The sequence below is a fragment of the Pezoporus flaviventris genome, unplaced genomic scaffold (assembly GCF_033815535.1).
Source record: "Pezoporus flaviventris isolate CSIRO_AGI_PZ_B2104156 unplaced genomic scaffold, CSIRO_AGI_Pfla_v1 ptg000063l, whole genome shotgun sequence".
Classification (NCBI taxonomy): Eukaryota; Metazoa; Chordata; class Aves; order Psittaciformes; family Psittacidae; genus Pezoporus; species Pezoporus flaviventris.
The window spans coordinates 661,719-680,809 of record NW_026892611.1 but is presented as its reverse complement, the minus strand read 5'-3'; the positions used below and the strand labels follow the sequence as shown (position 1 = coordinate 680,809).

General features: G+C 46.2%; 1 protein-coding gene across 6 annotated transcripts in view; it reads left to right on the top strand.

Annotated features, from left to right (window-relative positions):
- Positions 1 to 19,091, top strand: part of SGSM2 (small G protein signaling modulator 2) — a 44,008-nt gene that overhangs the window by 1,799 nt on the left and 23,118 nt on the right. For all 6 annotated transcript variants that reach the window (XM_061469897.1, XM_061469892.1, XM_061469895.1 and 3 more), the window contains exons 2-3: positions 5,972 to 6,047; positions 18,494 to 18,656. In XM_061469897.1, the coding sequence (XP_061325881.1) occupies positions 5,972 to 6,047; positions 18,494 to 18,656 (239 nt within the window). The remainder of the gene's footprint in view (positions 1 to 5,971; positions 6,048 to 18,493; positions 18,657 to 19,091) is intronic.

Sequence of the window (19,091 nt, the reverse complement as noted above, 5' to 3'; positions counted from 1 at the left end):
AAATGAGAAGTAGCCAGAGAGCAGGACTCATTAAAGCTCATGTGAAAAGTACTTGCTACAGCCAAGGGATCTGGTGCTTCTTAGTGTTGAAACCACAAAATACCAGCGATTTTGGTCAGTGTAGGTTGACTGGAAGAGGTAGAATGGGGTCAACATGTGAAGAACCATCTGCAGAGCAGCAGGGCCTGATCCCAGAGTGACCCAGCAGCAGCGGGCTGCAGGGCACCCATCGTGTGTTACCTGTTGTCTGCTCTCACGCTAAATGCTGCAGCTTAATGCAGCCACGAGCCTGCTTCTTCATTTAGAAGTCTTAGCTTAAAGGGGAGGACCTTTGAGCCAAGCTGTTATAAGGTTTGATTCAGGAGCGTGAGCACTTGCTCTCCTGGGTTAATGTTTAAATATATAAATAAATGGGAGAGATGTTTTCCAGCGCTGCAGTCTTGTGCTAATGTACAAGATTGAAAGTGAAATGGATTTTTGTGATCTGAGCCAGCTCGAGCCAAGGAGAACAAGTGGCATGTAATTAAAAAATATGAAGCTAATTTGTTTGTAGTCTCTAAAATGTTTTTAATTGGACTCGAGCTTTTACATTACTTGGATAATGCTTGAAAGTGTTATTTGTACCTCCTGTGTCATCTGCAGTTCTGTTTTGATTTGGTTTTTTCTCTTCTACAAACCCTCAGAAATGCTCTTTTGCAGGGCTTATATTTCTTGGCTTCTGGGGAATTGCCCTGAGGTTTCCATCCTAAAATACTTACGGGAGCTCTCTGACTGTGTGCCCCGTAAGGCAGCACCTCTTCCCTGAGCACTGCACAGATGTGTGGGAGTCCTTGCCTGCCCTGCTCGCATGGGGACAAATAGCATCAGGAGGCAGAGACACTGGGAGGGAGATTTTACCTTTCGATGATGATCCATCAGTGGAGCCAGGGAATGGATGTAAACCACTCATAGACCTACCTCAGATTGTGCTGCCCTTAATGGCAGTAATTGATTTGTTCCCATAGAATTTTCAACCTCATGGCTTTATTCTGTGTGATTTTCACACAGCCATTTACACCTGGGCTTGTTTTGAAAGCTGGGCCAGTCTCATGTCCCTTCTGGAAGTGATCATTCCCTTCCCTTGTCCTTTAAACCCAGGCTCTTCTGCCCATTGGATTATTTCCATGTAACCTCAGTATCTAATGGAGCTCAGAGTAAGCATATTGTGTGTGTTGTTTACACCAAGCCGATTAAAATCTAGTTGTCTTTGCAAAATGCTTGTCTCCAAAGTCACTTGGTGCTAAGTGGTTTTCTATTTTATTTCATTTTGGTTTTCCCTCTCAGCAAAAGCTTTTGCTTTTTTCCTTTGGGAAAATTTAATGTTGTTTGCTTTTTCTCAGATGGACTTTCCATTCCCACCGGTAGAGACCGTATTTTGCTGGCTGTAATAGAAAGGAGGACATGTAATGTGTCTTGAAAATTTCACTCTAGTAGCGTTCGTGCTGAGGCTGTTGTAAGTTCACATTTCAAACATTTATGTCTCTCTGCAGGAAAAGCTGTTGTGACAAACAGACTCATAAACCAGGCTTTGCTCTGGCCCTTCTACCAGCTGAAATGGAGGGGGTTTGCCATTTCTGGGTTTAAACACAGCACCCTTTCTAGCTGTGAAACAAGCAGGATAACAATAACGAGAGCAGGTTCACCCTGAAAACTTTCAGAGCACTTCAGAAACACACCTGCTCAACTTAAAACTGAAATGCAACCACTTCTGAGGAGAAATAGGGTACTTATTTAACACCTTGTATGCACAGCACCCAAGCTTTCATCAGGAGTAACAAAGAGTGCAGCAGGAGCTATCAATAGATGAGATGAACAGTAACTGCACAAGCTAAAGAAGGCACAGACATAGTGTTTCCTCCTTTGAGGAGGAAATGCTGTGGGGTTTAGCTGTGGTTCTGGTTATGGCAGTATTTTATGAGCACCGCTCTTTGCTGCATTATCCCCATGGTGCTTCCTCAGTGTCCATCCTGCTGCATGGCTGGGGAAGGTGCTGCAGCCTGTGTCTGAACAAGGGGTGCTGGCTCAAAAGGTCTTTCCTAAGCCTGATGGTTGCAGGGGATGGAAAAGGCAAGGTCTGTTCCAGTGCTGCGCTTGTGAATACATTAGTATATGGTCAGTGCGTGTTGCGTCTTGGTTGTCTTCATTTCCTTGAATTGAAGGCTGCTACGGAATTGGGATATTTTTTCCATTTTGGAAGCTTCTTTATAACAACAATTAAAAAAAAAATAAAGGCATTTATCTTGGGGTTTTCTTTGATGAAACTGATTAAATAATTCATATGTTCTGCCCTGTGTCTGCCTGCTGCTGAAAGTTTGGCTGATGTGGGAGGAAGTCAGAGCAGTGATCCATTATGGCACTGTGCACAAGCTCAGCTTCTGTTGCAGGAGGTTGCTCTGCTCTACCTGAGTAATGCTACTGCAGGGAATTCATCACTCCTCAAATGCCAGGATCTTCACTTGGGTGGCAGAGCTTTCCCATCCCGTCTCCTTCCACCTGAGCAGGTTTCTCTTGAGGCACCTCGGTCCTGTGGGCAGCTCCATCCCTTGCAGAGGCAGGAGGTGGGAGGCTGGAGGGATTTCCTTACCTGTGCAGGTGGAGGGGAACACGGAGCATGGGCTGTTGCTGTCTCTTTTAATGAGATCAATTTGCAGTTTGGTCAGGTCTGCTGGTATCTGCAAGTGGGTGTGTGTGGGCTTGTGCTCGGAAAGCTTCATTGACAAGCGCCTCTGCAGAGCACAGCGACACAACAGTAGCATTCCCCACGAAGAGCTGCACAGAATTACAAGGAAAATAAGTAACAAGCTTGTGTGCCATTTCATAGGATCATAAAATCCCAGACTGCTTTGGGTTGGAAAGGATCAGCCAGCTCCCACCTTGCCACGGGCAGGGACACCTTCCACTGGAGCAGCTTGCTCCAAGCCCCTGTGTCCAGCCTGGCCTTGAGCACTGCCAGGGATGGGGCAGCCACAGCTTCTCTGGGCACCCTGTGCCAGTGCCTCAGCACCCTCATAGGGAAGAGCTTCTGCCTTACATCCAACCTGAACTTCTCAGCTTGAACCCATCACCCCTTTTCCTATAGTTCCAGTCCCTGATGAAGAGTCCCTCTCCAGCATCCTTGTAGCCCACTTGAGACACTGGAACCTGCTCTGAGGTCTCCACACAGCTTCTCTTCTCTAGGCTGAACAGCCCCAAGGTTCTCAGCCTGTCTTCAGATGGGAGGTGCTCCAGTCTCCTTGTATTCCCCCCTGTTTGTCCTCCTACCCCTTTTTAACTTTGAAACATTTGATTTAGCTCCTTGCTTGGAGCACCCCTGAGTTTCGTGGCAGTGAGGAATGATGTGGGCTTGAAGAACGCCGCATTCTGTCTTTTGAATCTTCACATCTACTGTCTGTGCCCTGAAAATGTGTTCTGATAACGTTCCCTAACTTCTGAAAACAGGCAGAGGTTGCCTGTACTTGGTGGCAGTCAGGAAGATGCTGGGTGCCTGCTTCCAGAGGTCCTGGATTCAGAGTCTGCTTATGGTCTGACCGTGCGGTCAGTGGTCTGTGCTGCTGTATGGAAGTGGGGGTCCTCGCTGCATGTGTAACCTTTTACTTATTATTTTTGATACACTTTAATTAACACACTGAGCTAATAAAGAGTAATGATTGGGCTATGCTTGGGAATGTGTGATAGCAGGGAATTGGCCTCTGAGCTCCAGAGCTCTTGTTCCTAGTAAATGATTTCTTCCTCCCTGAATTGAATTCCAGTTACTTCTCCCTGGGGACCTGAGACTGAGATCAGCCTCCAGTATGAATGGTGCCTGAATTAATGCCCTGAGATCTTGAGTCACAAGTGCATGACTTACCCCGGTGCAGCAATCTTGTGCTTCCTCTTCTGTCCGCCTCAGTGCTGGGGCCACCCAGAAGTACTTCATTCCTTCAGTACATCAGGCCCTTCACTTGGTATGTTAAATACAGTCCTCATCCGGTGGATGAGGACAGCTTGCAAAGGTTGGGTCGCTGTTCTCCTCTCACAGATGGGCTGGCTGAGGCAGGATGAGCTGGCTTGGAGGCAGGGGATGGCCCTGCACTGTCCCTGTGCTTCCCCACAAGCTGGTTTCCTGGAACACGCTGCCTCCCACTTGTGGAAACGTGGGTCAGGATCTGAGCTGGAGCTGTGCAGCTGTCCTGTCCCCTGCCCTTTGCTGCCTATGTGCTGTTACCTAGATGATTGCAAACCTCTAGGTGAGGTCTGGAACTAGTTTTGTTGAGTTCCTGACAAGGCAAACAGGCATCAAGCTTGTAGATCAACAACGATGTGAATAAAAACGTGAGGAGGGGATGGCTGGATAGACAGGGTAATCGGATGCTTCCTGGGTGAGCTCCCATCCATGAGACCTTCTCACACCTTTGCTTCTTTCCTGATAACCTTTTGCGCCTCCACCTCTCACTGCTTTATTGTAAGGTCCAAAGTTCTAATAGCCATGTCAGGAATGGCATAGGAAAGAAACAAATTGCCTTGGTAGTTCATGTTGTTCAGCTTGAGTATGTGAACAGTGAGCCAGGTTTTATAAAGTGCAGAAGACTTGCTTGGAAGTCCTCAGATATAAAACACGTTCTGCTTTCAAAGCCTCTTACGTTTTTGCTTCCTCCCTCCTCGCCAATGTTTTCTTTGCAGCCCAGAGGGCTCGTGTTTGGTAAGAAGCCCAAATTCTGTAGGATCCACTTGATCCAGAATTTGAGGTGAGGAGAACTCCATGTATTGAAAGGCTTGTGCGCAAGAGCTGGAGCTGCAGACTGCTGCCAGCCAGCCTGGGGGTGCAGGAGTGGAGGCCTCGGGATGAGTGCCAGGGGAAGGCTTGCTTGGTGACAGCATCCAGAATTGGCCTCACACTTGGTCCTGCGGGAGGAGGAAGCCCTCCAAACTGGAGAAGGCACCTTCAGAGCAGCTGCCACCCCATCGTCACAGCAGCATGAGTTCATCAAGCACTGCACCTGCGGCTTCTCCTGGTTCCAGTGCGGAGTGGGAAGGCTTGAAACCTTTGGACCTGTCAGCACTGCAAATGGTAACCCAGCTAGCTTTAAACTGGTTATCTTGGGTACCAGATGCAGCGTAATGAGAGCTGGGTGCTCACTTGCCACCCTACTTAGGAGCGTAGGCTGAGGTCTCCTCAGTACACAGAGCCCCTACAGCAGGAGGGTGACCATTGCTGTACAGCTTGCACTGATACTCAGTCCAGATCAGGCTGGTACTAGCCCATGCTGCTGAGCTTGATGGTAAAGAGCAGCACACAGTGATTAGTGCCAGATAGTGTATTGGATTCCAGGACTGCTGCAAACAGTGTATTTCCAACTTAACAAGAAGAGTATCTTGTGACATGTCCTGCCACAGCAGCACTTACTTTCATATACTGAAAGCGATGGGGCATTTATTTAGGCAGAGTGTCCCTGTCCCTGTAATTATAGCTCACAAATGAGAGAAGCCAAAAATGACTGTGGATTTGCATGTGGAAAAGTGCGTGCTCCGTGGCCAGGAAGGAATGAGTGTCTGATAAATGAGCTGGCTGGGGCAAATAGGTTTCCTCTGGTGTTAGGCTGAGGAAGCCATGGAGAAAGAGTAAGCTTGCAGATGAATGGAGTTTGTCTGTTTTCCCCCTTAATTTTTGAGAGTCATTAATCTGCAATGAATTCCCACTAGAGCTTGACTCATCAGCCTTGAAACTGGGGAGGAACTTTGTTTAAAGCAGTAAGAAGTGTGATAAATAGAATGATTTTATTTGCTGTAATTGTTAAACTGTGTCTCAAAGCAAAACCTGAAGCTCCTCTCTTCTCTATATGTACTGTATTATTTCTGTATAGCCTCTGGTGCATCAGAGCTTTGAGAGCGTCATCTGTAATAACTCTGCTGGTTTGTGTTGGGTCTTAAAACCACTTTTTTCTGTTTGCTTTAGGTGAAGCAGATCATGGAAGAAGCTGTCACCCGGAAATTTGTACATGAAGACAGCAGTCACATCATCGCCTTATGTGGTAAATGACACACACAAGAGCTAACACTCCATAATCTTACTTCTCTTATAGAAATGTATTTGCTGTCAGAGGTAAATGCAGGGATTTAAATACTAGAAATCCTGGAGTTCAGGCCCATGTCACCTTTTGTTTTCCTTTGCCACTTTTGTGTGCACGTTGCAAACAAGAAACTCTTACCGAAATGTCAGTATCCAAAATATTTGACACAGTAAGACAGTGCTGAGAATTCAAGCTATGTACTATAGTCAATATGTGTGTTGGCCTGCGAGTCCTTGGCTGCTTTCACTTCATGCTTCACATTGAAGCCTTAACTGGGAGTGATGCTGAGAGTGGCTGGAGAACAGCCATCATTAAACACGTCTGGATTTCACAGAGCAGAGATTTGCAGCCAAACATACCCAGTTTTGTGTTGATGACAGTAAAGAGGTTAAGAAGAGTGGAAGTTAGATTGGCTTTGGAGATAAGTGGGCTGTTTAGGCAGAGCAGCATTGACACGTGTTACTGAGCATAGTTGCCTTTTCCTGTTACAGTGCTGAAATTCCAACTTGCCCTGCTGTGTGGTTGTTATCCATGTAAGGCTAATCTTTCACTAGCTTGCTTGCTGTTTCCAAGTCATCCTTTGCTTACAGCTTAGGAGAATTTGTTCATCCCTACATATTCAGGAGTGTAAGATTTGGCCACGTTTTCTGGTTAACATTTTATTGCTATTAATACAGACTGTAGCCGTTTCCTCCGTTTAGCTTGTGGTTATATTAAACATTCCTGTTTTAGCTACAGTATATCTGTGCTATACAGAGGGGGAAAAAGTAACTGAGGCAAATGGTCCGAGCTGAGAGCAGGGGAGGGAAGCCTGAGCCCGTGCCCTGTTGCAGGCTGCCTGATTGCTCTGGAGAGCTCCTGGTGGGGTGTGTGTGTGTTCTCCTGTTGAAGTTGCATTCTGCAGGATGTGCTGCAGTGTTGATGTAAGGCTGGTGGGGAGACAGCTATTTCTGTTAGAGTCTGCTCGGCCAAAATTAGGAATACTCTAAAATCTTCATGTTTCTCCCTGCCTTTCACTGTGATTCCAGTTGGGTTTGTGTTCTGAATTGGGTAGGGTCTAAAGAGCTAATAACTCTCCATGAGTGGCCTCATTACTGCTCAGCAATCCTACCTGTCCTAAGGAAGGTTTCCAGCCTGCAGCTGCTTTGAATGTAAGACTTCATTAACTCTGGACCAGAAGCTGAATGTTCTGCTATTGCTTCAGCTGAGTGAATGGAGAAACCATTGCCATCAGATGTGTCTAATGGCTCCTGGCTGGGGCTCTCCTCCCTGTGCAGTTCTCTTCCTTCCCCCACTCCGGTTTCATGTGCCTCTTCAAGAGGTTTTTCCCTTCCCTTTAAAATTAGATTGGCTCAGTGCATGAGTCATTTTCAGTGAATCTTAGTTATAAATATAGAATTCTTGTGAATCATTTTACTCTCCTGCAAGGCTGAGTTTAGCAAGAGACTCTTCAATACATGGTAATTGATTTTCGGGGCCTGTCTGCAGCAGTAACTGAAAATTCCCTGGCTCTCCCAGGTCCTGAATGGCTGAAGGTGCCAATGAAATAGCAGGTGCCACTTTTCCCACACCCTTTCTCAGTGTTGCTTTGTTATGGTACACGGGGTAAGCATGAGAAGCTCCAAAGCTGAGATGTGCATCCTAGGGCATCTCTGAGCAGAGCTTAGGTGCATCATCTGTTAAGCAGAAGGAAGTTTTTCCTGTAAGATCACTGCAGGGCATTGGGCCTGAATGGGCGTCCTCAGAGTCTCTCTGTCCCTTGAAATGTGTCTTCATGGTCCTGGATTCCATCCATACGATGCAGTTGGACAGAAGAGCAGCTCATGTTGTGTAGAATTCATTTGTGAATCTAGAGGAGCTTATATGAGATTTGACTCTATGGAGATAAGTTGGCATCCAGAGGTTAAGGGCCCCTTTCCTGCCCCTCTGAGACCACAGAAAATGTGTATTAAGGTGGGGGACATGGTATCAGCACTACCTGTGTCTCACCCTGAGCACTGGGCATTGAAGCAGTGAGCTCACCTTTGCAAGCTCCTGAAGGAAATGCCATTCTCCAGACCCAGGGCAGCTCTGTGCCACTGTTGTTGGCTCCTGGAGGAATAATGGCTCTCTGCAGGTGAGTTCTACTCACCCAGTGAGAGAGATCTGTTGTAACCACAATGACTCTGCTTACAGCCTGTGGTCTTTACCTGCTTGATCTGAGAGAAGGAAAACAGTGCTGACATTTTCATCCTTGTGGGGAAGCAATGATGTTTTTGTATTTGTTCTCAACCCAGTTAATAACCCAGTTACATCCCAGTTGCTCTTTCATCCTGTCTGATTTGTGCAAGCTCTCGCTCTGTGATTCAGAGCTGTAGCAGTTCAGTTTGGACTGCGTAGTGTGGCTCATGTGTGTCACGTTGGGACAGAAAGTCCGAATTCCTTTGGGCTCCAGGTTGCTGGTGAGTGGATTTCACCAGTTCTGTGCTGTCAGTCACAGCACAATGAAATGACGCAGCTCTGTGGCTGCTGGGGCATCTTTGTGGACAGGCTTTTCTGGATGTGGATGCTTCAGCCGGGTTATGTGGTGCCGTTCCCTTAGTAACAGTAGCTGACATCCGTGACGCATGGCCCGCACTGTGCTGTTCTGCTCCGTGCTGTCTCTGCGGGGCAGGGAGACCGCTGTCACTCCCACATCTCTCCCTACCTCAGTGTTGTTTCATTATCTTTGCACTCTACATCAGTTCCAAAGCAGTGTTTTATCTGGACCAGACTTGCAGTACAGAAACGTTTTCCCCTTCGAAACCAAAGCAGAAAATTTGCTATTTTTGAATGTGAAGTTCCTGCTCTATCTTGGTAGATTTGTTGGGAATACTCACTGCAGGACCTGCAGATCCATGTGCTGGTCCAGTACAGATGGGATGTGCAGAGAAGAGGAAGAGACCCTCTCCGGTGAGAGAAGGCTTGAGAGCTTGGCTTGCTTAGCCCTGGAAGACAAGCCAGTCCCCTTCACTGAGCTGCATTAACCTCAGGTTTTGTGGTTTCCATTTCCATTGTGCATATTGCTTTTCTTCTCTTATTAGCTGATGAAAGTTACTGGTTTTTTCTGAGTAATGCTGTGTTTAAATATCACAGATCTAACAGAAAAACAAAATCAATGTCATGATCTGTCCAGTAATGCACTGGGAAAGGTAATATGGTTTGGCTGCAGGGCTGGATCTCAGTATTAAAGGAGTGTTTATGCCTTCTCTGTGACTGTTTAGTCGTGTATGCAGCCCTTGAAACAGGAGAAGGATGTGACCACTGCAGCTTGTGAAGTAAGGGATCCACATAGGAAGCAGTCCTTAGAGCAGTGTCCTTTGTGTGAATTATACACAGGAGAGAGATGGCCTAAGGCCTTTCAGCTGACATCTGCCATTCCAAAGTGAGCAGACTTGTCTGAACACGAGTTTGGTGCTGACTTGCCTGACAATGAGTCCAGTCTTCTCTGGAAGCACTCCTAATGTGGAGACCTCATATCCATCCATTGCAGTTTCCTTTCATGTAGCCCTTGGGCACCTGGGCTTGGATAACAGGAGGTGTTCCTTTCTTGGAGGATAATGAGAAGGGTATGTTAGCTGGAATAGCTCTGTATAGGTCAGTATCTGTTCACAGAGAAGGACTGGCAAATTCTGTGAAACAGAATGATTCTGGGTCCTGTTAACATTTTAGAACCTTGTATAACCTGACTGCAGTTAATGTGCAAAACCACCAAGAATGGACCAAACAATTTAACAGTTACTTCCCACCTCTAATTTGGTGTCATCCCACCATCTGGAAGCAGATGAGGGCTCCATTCATTTTGGAGGTCATAGACAACGGGAAAGCAATGATGTGACTGGATTTTCTGGAGCCACACGCTTATTCTGAGATCAGAAAAGATCCTGTGTCAGAGTCTGTAAATCAGGAATCCAGTCAGATAGCTTCAGCTGAAATCATGGATGTCTCTGTCAAAGCTGGCAGTGGAAAACCAGGAAATCTTGACAATGTGTGCAGGAGTGCCCGGTGGTGCTGGTTAGGAATCCAAGCTGCTAACATACCCAAGGGTTAACCACAAAGATGTGGTTAGTTGTGAGTGTTTCTTCGTTGGTTTTATGATGACTTGTTATCCCATTTTGCACCAAGCTAATTGCGTTTGAAAGAGCAGATCTAATTAGGAACCAGTGACTGCATGATGCTGGAGCTTGGGCTCTGTTTTCTCTCGTTCAGGACTTGAAATCCAAGCAATTATCAGAGTCACCAAACGTCACGATTGCCAGCCATAAGCAATGAAAAACCATGAGTCAGAAATCTTTTCCTTTGTGGCCCTAAATGACAAGACTGGATTAAAGTTCATGAAGAAAACAGAGGAATAGAAATGTATTCCTTAAGCACGTTTCCTATCCAGAGGTTCATGCCCATTGGCATGCTTCAAGGTGGTGAAGCTTTCAGAAGAATATCTGATACTCACAGACTTGCACTAAAATCATGGAAGGCAGCAATTTGGGAACCTTTGTTTTTAAGGAGAAATAAGCTCCTGATAGAAGCCCTTACTCTGCCTCCTATTTCAAGTGTGGCAACAAAGTGTTTAGAGAGGAAAGGAACAGGAGATCGATTTGGAGCTATTTTGGGCCTCAGTTTTGGAGTGTCCACACAACAAACTGTTCTCACCACTTTCAGTTGAGTTACAGCCTTCCAGTCCTCTGCAAATCAGCCCCATTAGGAAGAGATGGCATTTGCTGTGGGGTTTTTAGGTGATTCTCTTGAGGCTTCTGAATAGCACAGTTCTCCTGGGTTTGACAGGAAAATAAGAATTCACTTTGCTCTCTTTGTTTTCTCCTTAGTTCACAAAAACGTAACTTATGTCGAAATGGATGTAAATAACCCCTGCCCAAGCAGACAATTTATTATTTGAACTTCTTTGGCTTTCTACCCCTGGCACTGATACATTAAGAAATGCACTTAATCTGCTGTGGAAATGCAGGTCTCAGAATAGGAGCGAGCCTCCCTCTTACTGCATCTGTTTGGAAAACAAATGGAACAGTTTCAGCGATGAATAATGCTGATAAAATAGTTTGCAGAGATTCTGCCTCACTTCATAAACACATTAGCCCGAAGAGAGCACCAGAGATGAGCATCACTGGGGGGAGGCAAATATTTCTTCACAGAAATTGAAAAGGTTTTTGATTGTGCTCCAAAGAGGAGCTTTAAAGTAATGAGTGGTGTGCTGTAGCGGAGAGGGAAAAGCAGAGGGTGACTATTAGCTCTGATGTGAAATGAGACAGGTTTTGAATCGCACGTGTTTCTGTTTGAGAAGTGAAATATTCTCTCTCTTCCCTTTTAGAGGGCTCAGCTGAACATTTCACTTTAGTCCTGGGCTGTTGAATTGGATCATATTCAGTTATTTAGAAACATCAGGAACTGTGATTTACCCTTAATAGTGTTTAATGGAAACACTTCTATTTTCTGAGGGTTATTGAGATCCTTGGAGCTTAATGGTGAAGATTTAAAGAGGAGCAATCACTACCTCCCAGCCCTGATGTTTCCCAGCCAGAGCTGTCTTCAAAGCTGGGATTGCCCATTTAGATATTTACCCCCCAGGGGTTTATTGAAGATAGGAGTCTGTGCAGCAGAGCAAAGCACAGGTAGCTTGAGGTCCGGGTGAACTTAACCATTAAACCACACAGTGTTGGTTGAGGTTCCAGTAACTGCTGGTTTTACCTTGCATCCATGGGAAAGGTGCTTTCTGCTGATAGGGACTCAAACCATCCAGTTTACAAGTAGAGTTTTCAAATTAAACCATTCTTTTACAGTGTGTTTTCAACATTTCTGTAACAGTGAATCTGCTCTCACATGTAATCTCCAAAAGGGTTTTTTTCTGGTAGTCATCAAGTGCAATTTTACTGATGGACTCTTTAAAGGCAAAGACTGCCTCTCCCTGCAGAGTTACACAGGACCTGGTTCTGTGCAGGCCTAAGCACACATAATGTCTCTTTGTGCTGTTGTAAAATAGAAATACTCGGTGTTCTCCTAGCACCTATCACCTTGCTATTTTCCTTTGTGTGGATTCCAAGTGATTTGCTACATTAGTGCTTTAACAAACACTAATAAAAGTGATAGATACTTTAACGGCCTTCATTTTGCAGCTTGGGATGAAAACAGTTTGCCCTCCCAATTGATCTAACATCGGGCATCTTGACTTCTCAGCTCACCAGTCAGAATAAGAGCTGCAGCAGAAATATGGTGCCTTTTACCTCCCTAAGATACCATCTCTTAGCAGTGCTGCCGTTGTCCAATACAACCACGGTAGGGCTGTTGTAAATAACCCTGTAATAAATATACCAGCCTTGCAGTGAGGCTGCAAGCTTCAGATTTCCACAGCCTTGTGGGGAGATGAAAAATGGGTATATGCTAAAAGAAAGTACAGAAGTTGTACATCATCAAGGGAAGAAACACATCAGCATAGATAACTTTGATGCATATGGCTATTAAGGGATGCCCTGTTATAAAGCATGAGTTGTACTTAACCACTGAGGCATTAGCTTGAGGTTGTGATTATAAAGAAAATACTTAATTGGACTTTACTTCTTGTACTGTGGTGTTTAAATCACAGCACCAGAGGTGGGAGGAACATTAGTTCAAAATGAAGCATTCTCTAGTGCTTTTAGTGCTGATAGGTGAGGGAATCCTCCCGTCTCAGTTGCACTGGTTGTTGCATGCTTGGTTTGATGAATGGTGTACTGAAGATCAGGTGAGGTGGGTGGGAGTGAGCTTGGCTGTAGCACAGCTCTCTCGTTATCCTTGCCTGGTGTCCCATGAGGGTACTTGGATTTGTGACATGAAGCCCCTTATTTGCAGTGCAGTTATATCTGGAGAGTTTACAGTCCTTGGCATTTGAAGGCAGAATGTCAAATGTGGATTGAGACTTAAAAACATGCTTGATGTTCATCTTTTTTCTGTCTTACATAAAATACCCAAAGCAGAACCCTTTGGACAAAGGAGCAGATTTGGGTATCTCCTCTACAGTCATTTGCTTCTTAGCTGGTGTGCAGGTACAGCTGGGTATCTCATCTACTCAGTGCACATTTCTCAATGCCATAGAATGCTATAACTTGGTAATAAAGTTGGTTTCAAACTGGGCAGCTCTGCGGCAGGGAGGTAAAGCAACAGCAGCTGGAGATGCTGAGCAGCTAACTGCTTCTCTACCATCCTCCTCTTTTCACTTGTTCTTATTCCCTTCAGCCTCATGAATTCAATTCCCCGTGCAGTTTCCATGAAAACAAGGTATTTAGCTGCGGTATTTCTTCCTGTCTAAGGAAAACCTCATCTGCTAAATAAACCCCATAAATAATCCTGCTTTTTGCTGCTTCCCACCCTTCTAGCCCCATCCCTAGAGCTCTCTTGTTTCACATTCCATTAAGTCACGTCAAGATTTTCATAAAGGCAAAAAAGATGAAAACTGAACTTGTTCACCTGAGCCTGCAGGAAGTAGCCTTGTTGGAGGCATGAACCAGTGACACTGCCAAAGCGTGTTGGGGACTGTGGTTATTTGAGCTGTAAATCAATAACATACCTGCACTTAATTAAATTCACAGTGGATACTGCAGGGGATGTTCCTCAAAACTGGCTGCAGTTAATGAATTTTGGATGGCTGCTCTCAGATGAACCATACAAGGGAATTACCTGGGCTCTGCTGATCTGTTCCACGTTGCAGTGCTGCTCTGCCCACGTATACGTACTGCATGTGGGCAGTTTTCTGTACTCAGTGTTTGTATGTACTTACTGTTGTTAAGTATAGTGACAGGAAGCAGGCTCGGGTCACACTCACATTGTGCTGTGCCCAGAGAGCTTATAGTAGTTTTTTTACCCATGTAAATAAATAAAAGCATGTGTACGTGTGTATAAATTACCTGGTTGTACACCAAAGTACCTCTTGATGTCTTCCTGATGTTCACATCCTCCAGAAACAGCTAAATCTTCATCACTTTTTAGTGTCAGGTTCCAGAAAAGGGAAAATTGTTAATTTTCTTTAAAGTAGGTAAATAACTTCATTTTCCTGTCCCAAAGGTTCCTCTATCTATAACACCCCCCAAGCCTACCAGATGAATGCCAAGAGCCTGCCATGGGGAACTGATTTAAATCCAAGGGCTGGCCAAGAAACAACACTTATTCCCTTGCAGATTACCAAATGCAAGAAGCATGAGCAGCCTAACTGCAAAGATGGGGAGGTTTTCAGGAAGAAGAGTTTGTAAGTGCTGGTTTATTTTCACTGCAAAATGATTGCTTTTGCTGTTTCAATCCAGTGCTTAGAAAGTAGGCATCGGAGTGTTGTGGAAGAGACAGAGGGAAAAGGTAAGTGGAGGTAAGGAGATGTCCTCAAATACTGTTACTTCCTCCCTGTAAAGCCATTTGAGCACCACTCGCCAGCTCCTCTCATGTCTTTGGAAGGATTCTGCAGCTTGAGGGTGATACTTCTGCAGGTTGCTCAGGATGTCCAAGTTCAAGTTTCCTTGTTGACTGAGCTTGGCTCTGTGTGTGCAGGAGAATGTGGCTGTGCTGGGAGCTTGGTGTCTGCCTTTGGACACACAGCAAACCTCCTGTTGGCTCTTCCAGCCAGGTGACCTCTTTAGCTAATGTGCTGTGAAGCTCTTGTGCCCCTTGCTGTGCTGGAGGCTGCCTCCCTGCTGTTGCATGCTCGGAGGTGATATCTGTACTGTCCCTCTGGGATGGAATAGCAGGGCATCTGTGTGCCAGATGCACTGTTCTCCTCCAGTGTTTCCCACTTCAACTGGATACAAAGCACTGTGTATTTGAAAGCTGACATGGATTAGGTTGGATGTGAATGTAAAGTCAGTGAGCTGTTTTGGGGTAATTCCCTTGTGTAAAGGAGCCCGAGGAGAAAAGTTGGAGTCAGACAGTAGTGTTAGCCTCACTTTGTGGGTGATGTAGAGGGGAATGAAGTGGGACTGTAACCTGGACCCAGACCTGAGGGTGCTGGACACATAGACCTGGACATGGCGCATTCATCTCTCATCCTGTGGAACATACATTTTGAGGCAATCCAGCAGCTAATTCCAGTGTCTCTCCCCTTGCAGACATACATAGCAGTCATCTGGGGACTGATATTATGCCAAGTCCTTGTGATGAGAAATGTCACGATGGAATAATTAAATCTTGGGGCCGGTCGCTGTGGAGATGGCCCTCCATAGCAGCTGCAGCGTGTGTTACTGATGGAGCTGTGCCTGCTGTGCTTTCCACTACATTTGTTTCATTAATATTTTATTGTTTCAAAGAAAGAAAAAACCCCACACCAGGGAAGGTGGGAAAAGAGCCTGTTTCCTGAGCAACCGCAGTGCACTTCTTTGCAGTTATTTTTGAAGGCAGGTTGCTTCATTTAAGATTTGGAAGCAATTATTGCTGCATGGCTGCAGGCATCCGGGAAGCTGCCTTGCTTGCTTCATTTTCTTTATTTCTAATTGAAAGACAGAGCAGAACAGCAGCTGGGTTGGGAGTTGTTGTGATGGTTGCTAGACAGGATCTGTGGCTGCGATGTGAAGAACATCCCTGGGCTGTCTTCACTCTTTGTTCTTCCCGTGCTGCTCTACCTGGCCTTGCAAAACCCTGTGGGCAGCCGAGCAGCGCTCACCCCCGCTGCTGCTTCTGTGTTAGATACGCAGATGCTCCCTCTTCCTCTGAGCAGAACCAGCCTCGCTCACAGAGATGTCATCAGCACCGGGCTCCCGCTCGTGTGAGAGCACAGGCACTGCCTTTGCCACCTACAGATGTCCTCTGATTGCGGCGGATGTTTCCTGGAATAAGCTGATTGCTGAGGGGGGTCAAGCAGGGATGTGCCTGTGTGTCCTGGTCCTCCTTTCAGGGAACAGTGCCATGCTCGGGCTTCTGTGCATAATAGGGATGAAAAAGCAGGGGGTGGCTGTCTTCTGAGTCAGTAGTGCTGGTTGGGAAGCACAGCAGCGTGGGAAGCGGCGTCAGACTGCTCGGTAGCCTTGGTGCAGCCAAGCTCATGTCCTGAGATCAGGAGCCTGCAAAAGCTGAGGCCATTGCTCCATTGTTGCCATACAACATCTCGGTCTGATTTTTGCTTCTCGTGGGCTTGAACCCTCTTTGCAAACAGCAGTAAGAAATGCCAGGACAGTCATTCCGTTATAGCCCTAGGCCAGCTGCACACAGCCCTGGTCACCAAGGGGTTATCGGGGCTCTCCTCTTGGAGACATGGTGGGCAGGAAGAACACGGTTTCCCTGGCTTGCTTTGAGTTGTAGCTGTTGTTGGAGTGTTGGAAGAAGCTGGTCACAGCATGGTGCATCACGATCCTGGCTTCTGGCTTGCCAGCAGCTTTATGTGACATTTCCCATTCAGCAGCTTGAGGAGAGACTGTGAAGCTAATACATGTTTCCTGTTTCATTGTAAGATGAAGTTGGGAGTTGCAGAGTTCTCATCTAGGTTGTACGATAAGGGAATATATAGCATTTATTGTGAAGAATTTGCTGTCTGAGCAAACTTAGTACTAGGAAGGAGAAGAGGAGAGAACGTTGACTTCTCTGTTTTACAGAGAATGAAGTCAGGGTATACGATTAGAAGACTTGGCTTTGCTAACTTGGGTTAGTTGTATTGCAGAAAAAATGGTTAAAAATTAACAATCCCAAATCCCCAAGCTGTCAGTATTGCATTCCAGTGATGGTCTCATAAGGAAATTAGGGCTGCCCGTGGAAATTTTATGTTCTGTCAGATTTTATCCAGTATTACTTAGCTTAAAAACATATCTGCCTTCACAGTTGAAAGCAAGACAGCGGCACTGTTATCCCACAGCACATTTCCAATTTGCTTTTCTAGTGCTGTTTTCTGCACTCCAGGAGCAAGCGGTTGTGCTTTCTGAACACGCATTAGGGTAATTTGTGTAGTGAGTGATAGCAGGAAGCCAATTACAGCTTTCTCTTTTCCAGTGCGATAAGACACAAAACGTGAAGTTATTAATACCTCATAAATGCTTCTCCTAATGTTTGCGTTAATTCAGTCTCACAAAGCAAGGGTAGCAGTGGAGATGAAGGGGATGTTTATACTGACGCTGTTCAGTGCAGACGCATCCTGTGATCCTCTGACTCCGTAGCTTCCCAGCTGGATGAACACAAGCAGTGCCATTCCCTGTGACTCAGGTTAATCCTCAGGGACTGAGCAGTGAGGGTGGGTCTTTCTCAGGCCGGGCTTTCAGGTATTATGGGGTTTGGAGGCCATTAAGTACAGCGAGGAGGGGGAGTCTTCAGGGATTGCTCAGCACCTGACAGCGTTGGGCTTAAAGGACAACAAAACACTGCCTTCTATTAAAGCTCAGTGCCGAAGCTTGGGAGAGGTGCAGTGTGTGTCAGAGCAGATGGAGGGCCATTTGTGACACTTAAGGTGGCAATTGTAACTGCAGTTGGGTGCAGGACTGCCTGCTGCCATTGAAAGCAGGAGAGCATCGCTGCTGCTGAGCTCAAGCCCTCTGCGAGGGCTGCTGTGCCTGCGTGGGTTTTGTGAGCATACCTTGCCAATGCAGTTGTTCTGCTCCCCTCCCTGTGAATGAATTGCTCTGTTTCCTTCATACCTTCTCGTGGACAGTGCTGACTGGATGAGTCATCTGCAGTCTCCATTTAAAAGCTGGTAGACAAGGAAAGCTTGGGTTTTGTTTTGTTCTGTTATTTGTATTTCTCTTTTCCCTGCAGCAGTTTAGATGAGAGCTGTTCAGATCTCTGATGCACAGTCCTGCCAGGCTGAAGTAGTGCAATGCAGTCTTTTCCTGGTGACCATCAGAGCGTGTTACAGTAAGGTTTGCAAAATGAACCTCACAGGCATATCTCTTGTAGTTATAGGTCTGGCTGCTTCTCTGTTCCCTCCTAGGCTGTAGGAGTACTACATTTCCTTCTCAGTTCCTCAGTTTTCGTTGCAAACATCAGACCACAAGTGGAGGAAATGGATGCAGCAACTCACAAGGATAACTAGGAGCCTGTGTTCAAAACAGATCATCAGTAAAAGCAGATTTCTACCTCATTCTGTCTTGAGGTGGGGGAGCTGGTTCTGCCACAAGAAGTTGAGTAGAGAGTTTGCTTTTAGTTCATTTTCAGTAGAATTGGGAACTCTTTCACAGAGATGTGTAAAATGGGATGAAAACAGAGGGAGATGTTCAGTCCTGTGGTTCATTTGTGCACTGACATTATCTGTAACTTACAAGGTGTTTGGTGTTGAGGTTAGACACACGCTTGCTTCATCCAGTTTTGAGATCTGGTCTTTCTGTCTGCCCCTGCTGCAGCTCTGTTCTCTTCACATCTGACCAGTGGGTGTCAGCAGATGACAGTCACCGAAGGGAAGACCAAAGGACAGCAGTGCCCATCACTTCATCTCCTTCCCTTTCTCGTAGGTGTGGTGGAAGCGTGTCTCCTGCACATGCTGAAGCGCAGGGCTGCCGGCTTCCTGCGCACTGACAAGGTAGCTGCTCTCTTCACCAAGGTTGGCAAGACCTATGCGATAGCTGGGGACATCTGCAAGAAGGTGCAGGACCTGCAGCAGCAAGTGGAGAGCAGGTGAGGCTGAGCTCTGGCTGTCACCAAAATTGACACAGTGTGCGAGCAGCATGGCGAGGGTGCAGACACTGCCTGGTAGGTGCAAAGGGACCTTTCTTGGCCACTTTGTTGAAGGTTTGTCTCTTTAGGGACTCACTAAAAGCAGATTTTCTGGGCAGTGGATAATTGCACAGTGAGGAAGGACCATTCCCCTGTGGTTCAGAGAGCCCCGTGCTGAGCAGCCCCCTTGTTCCTGCTTACAGAGTGATTCTGCTCTGTACAGCCAGCTTGCCACCCTGCCTCTGAAAGGCAGCGTTAAGCTCTTCATTTCTGAGGTGGACCTGTTGCTGTGCTGGCTTATGCTGTAGGAACAAGCAGGGGGTCTTGGCTGTAAGCAAGCTCCCAGCTGGCTTTGGATGCTCATTTGCTATACTTCTAGTTTCTCAGTTTGATGTT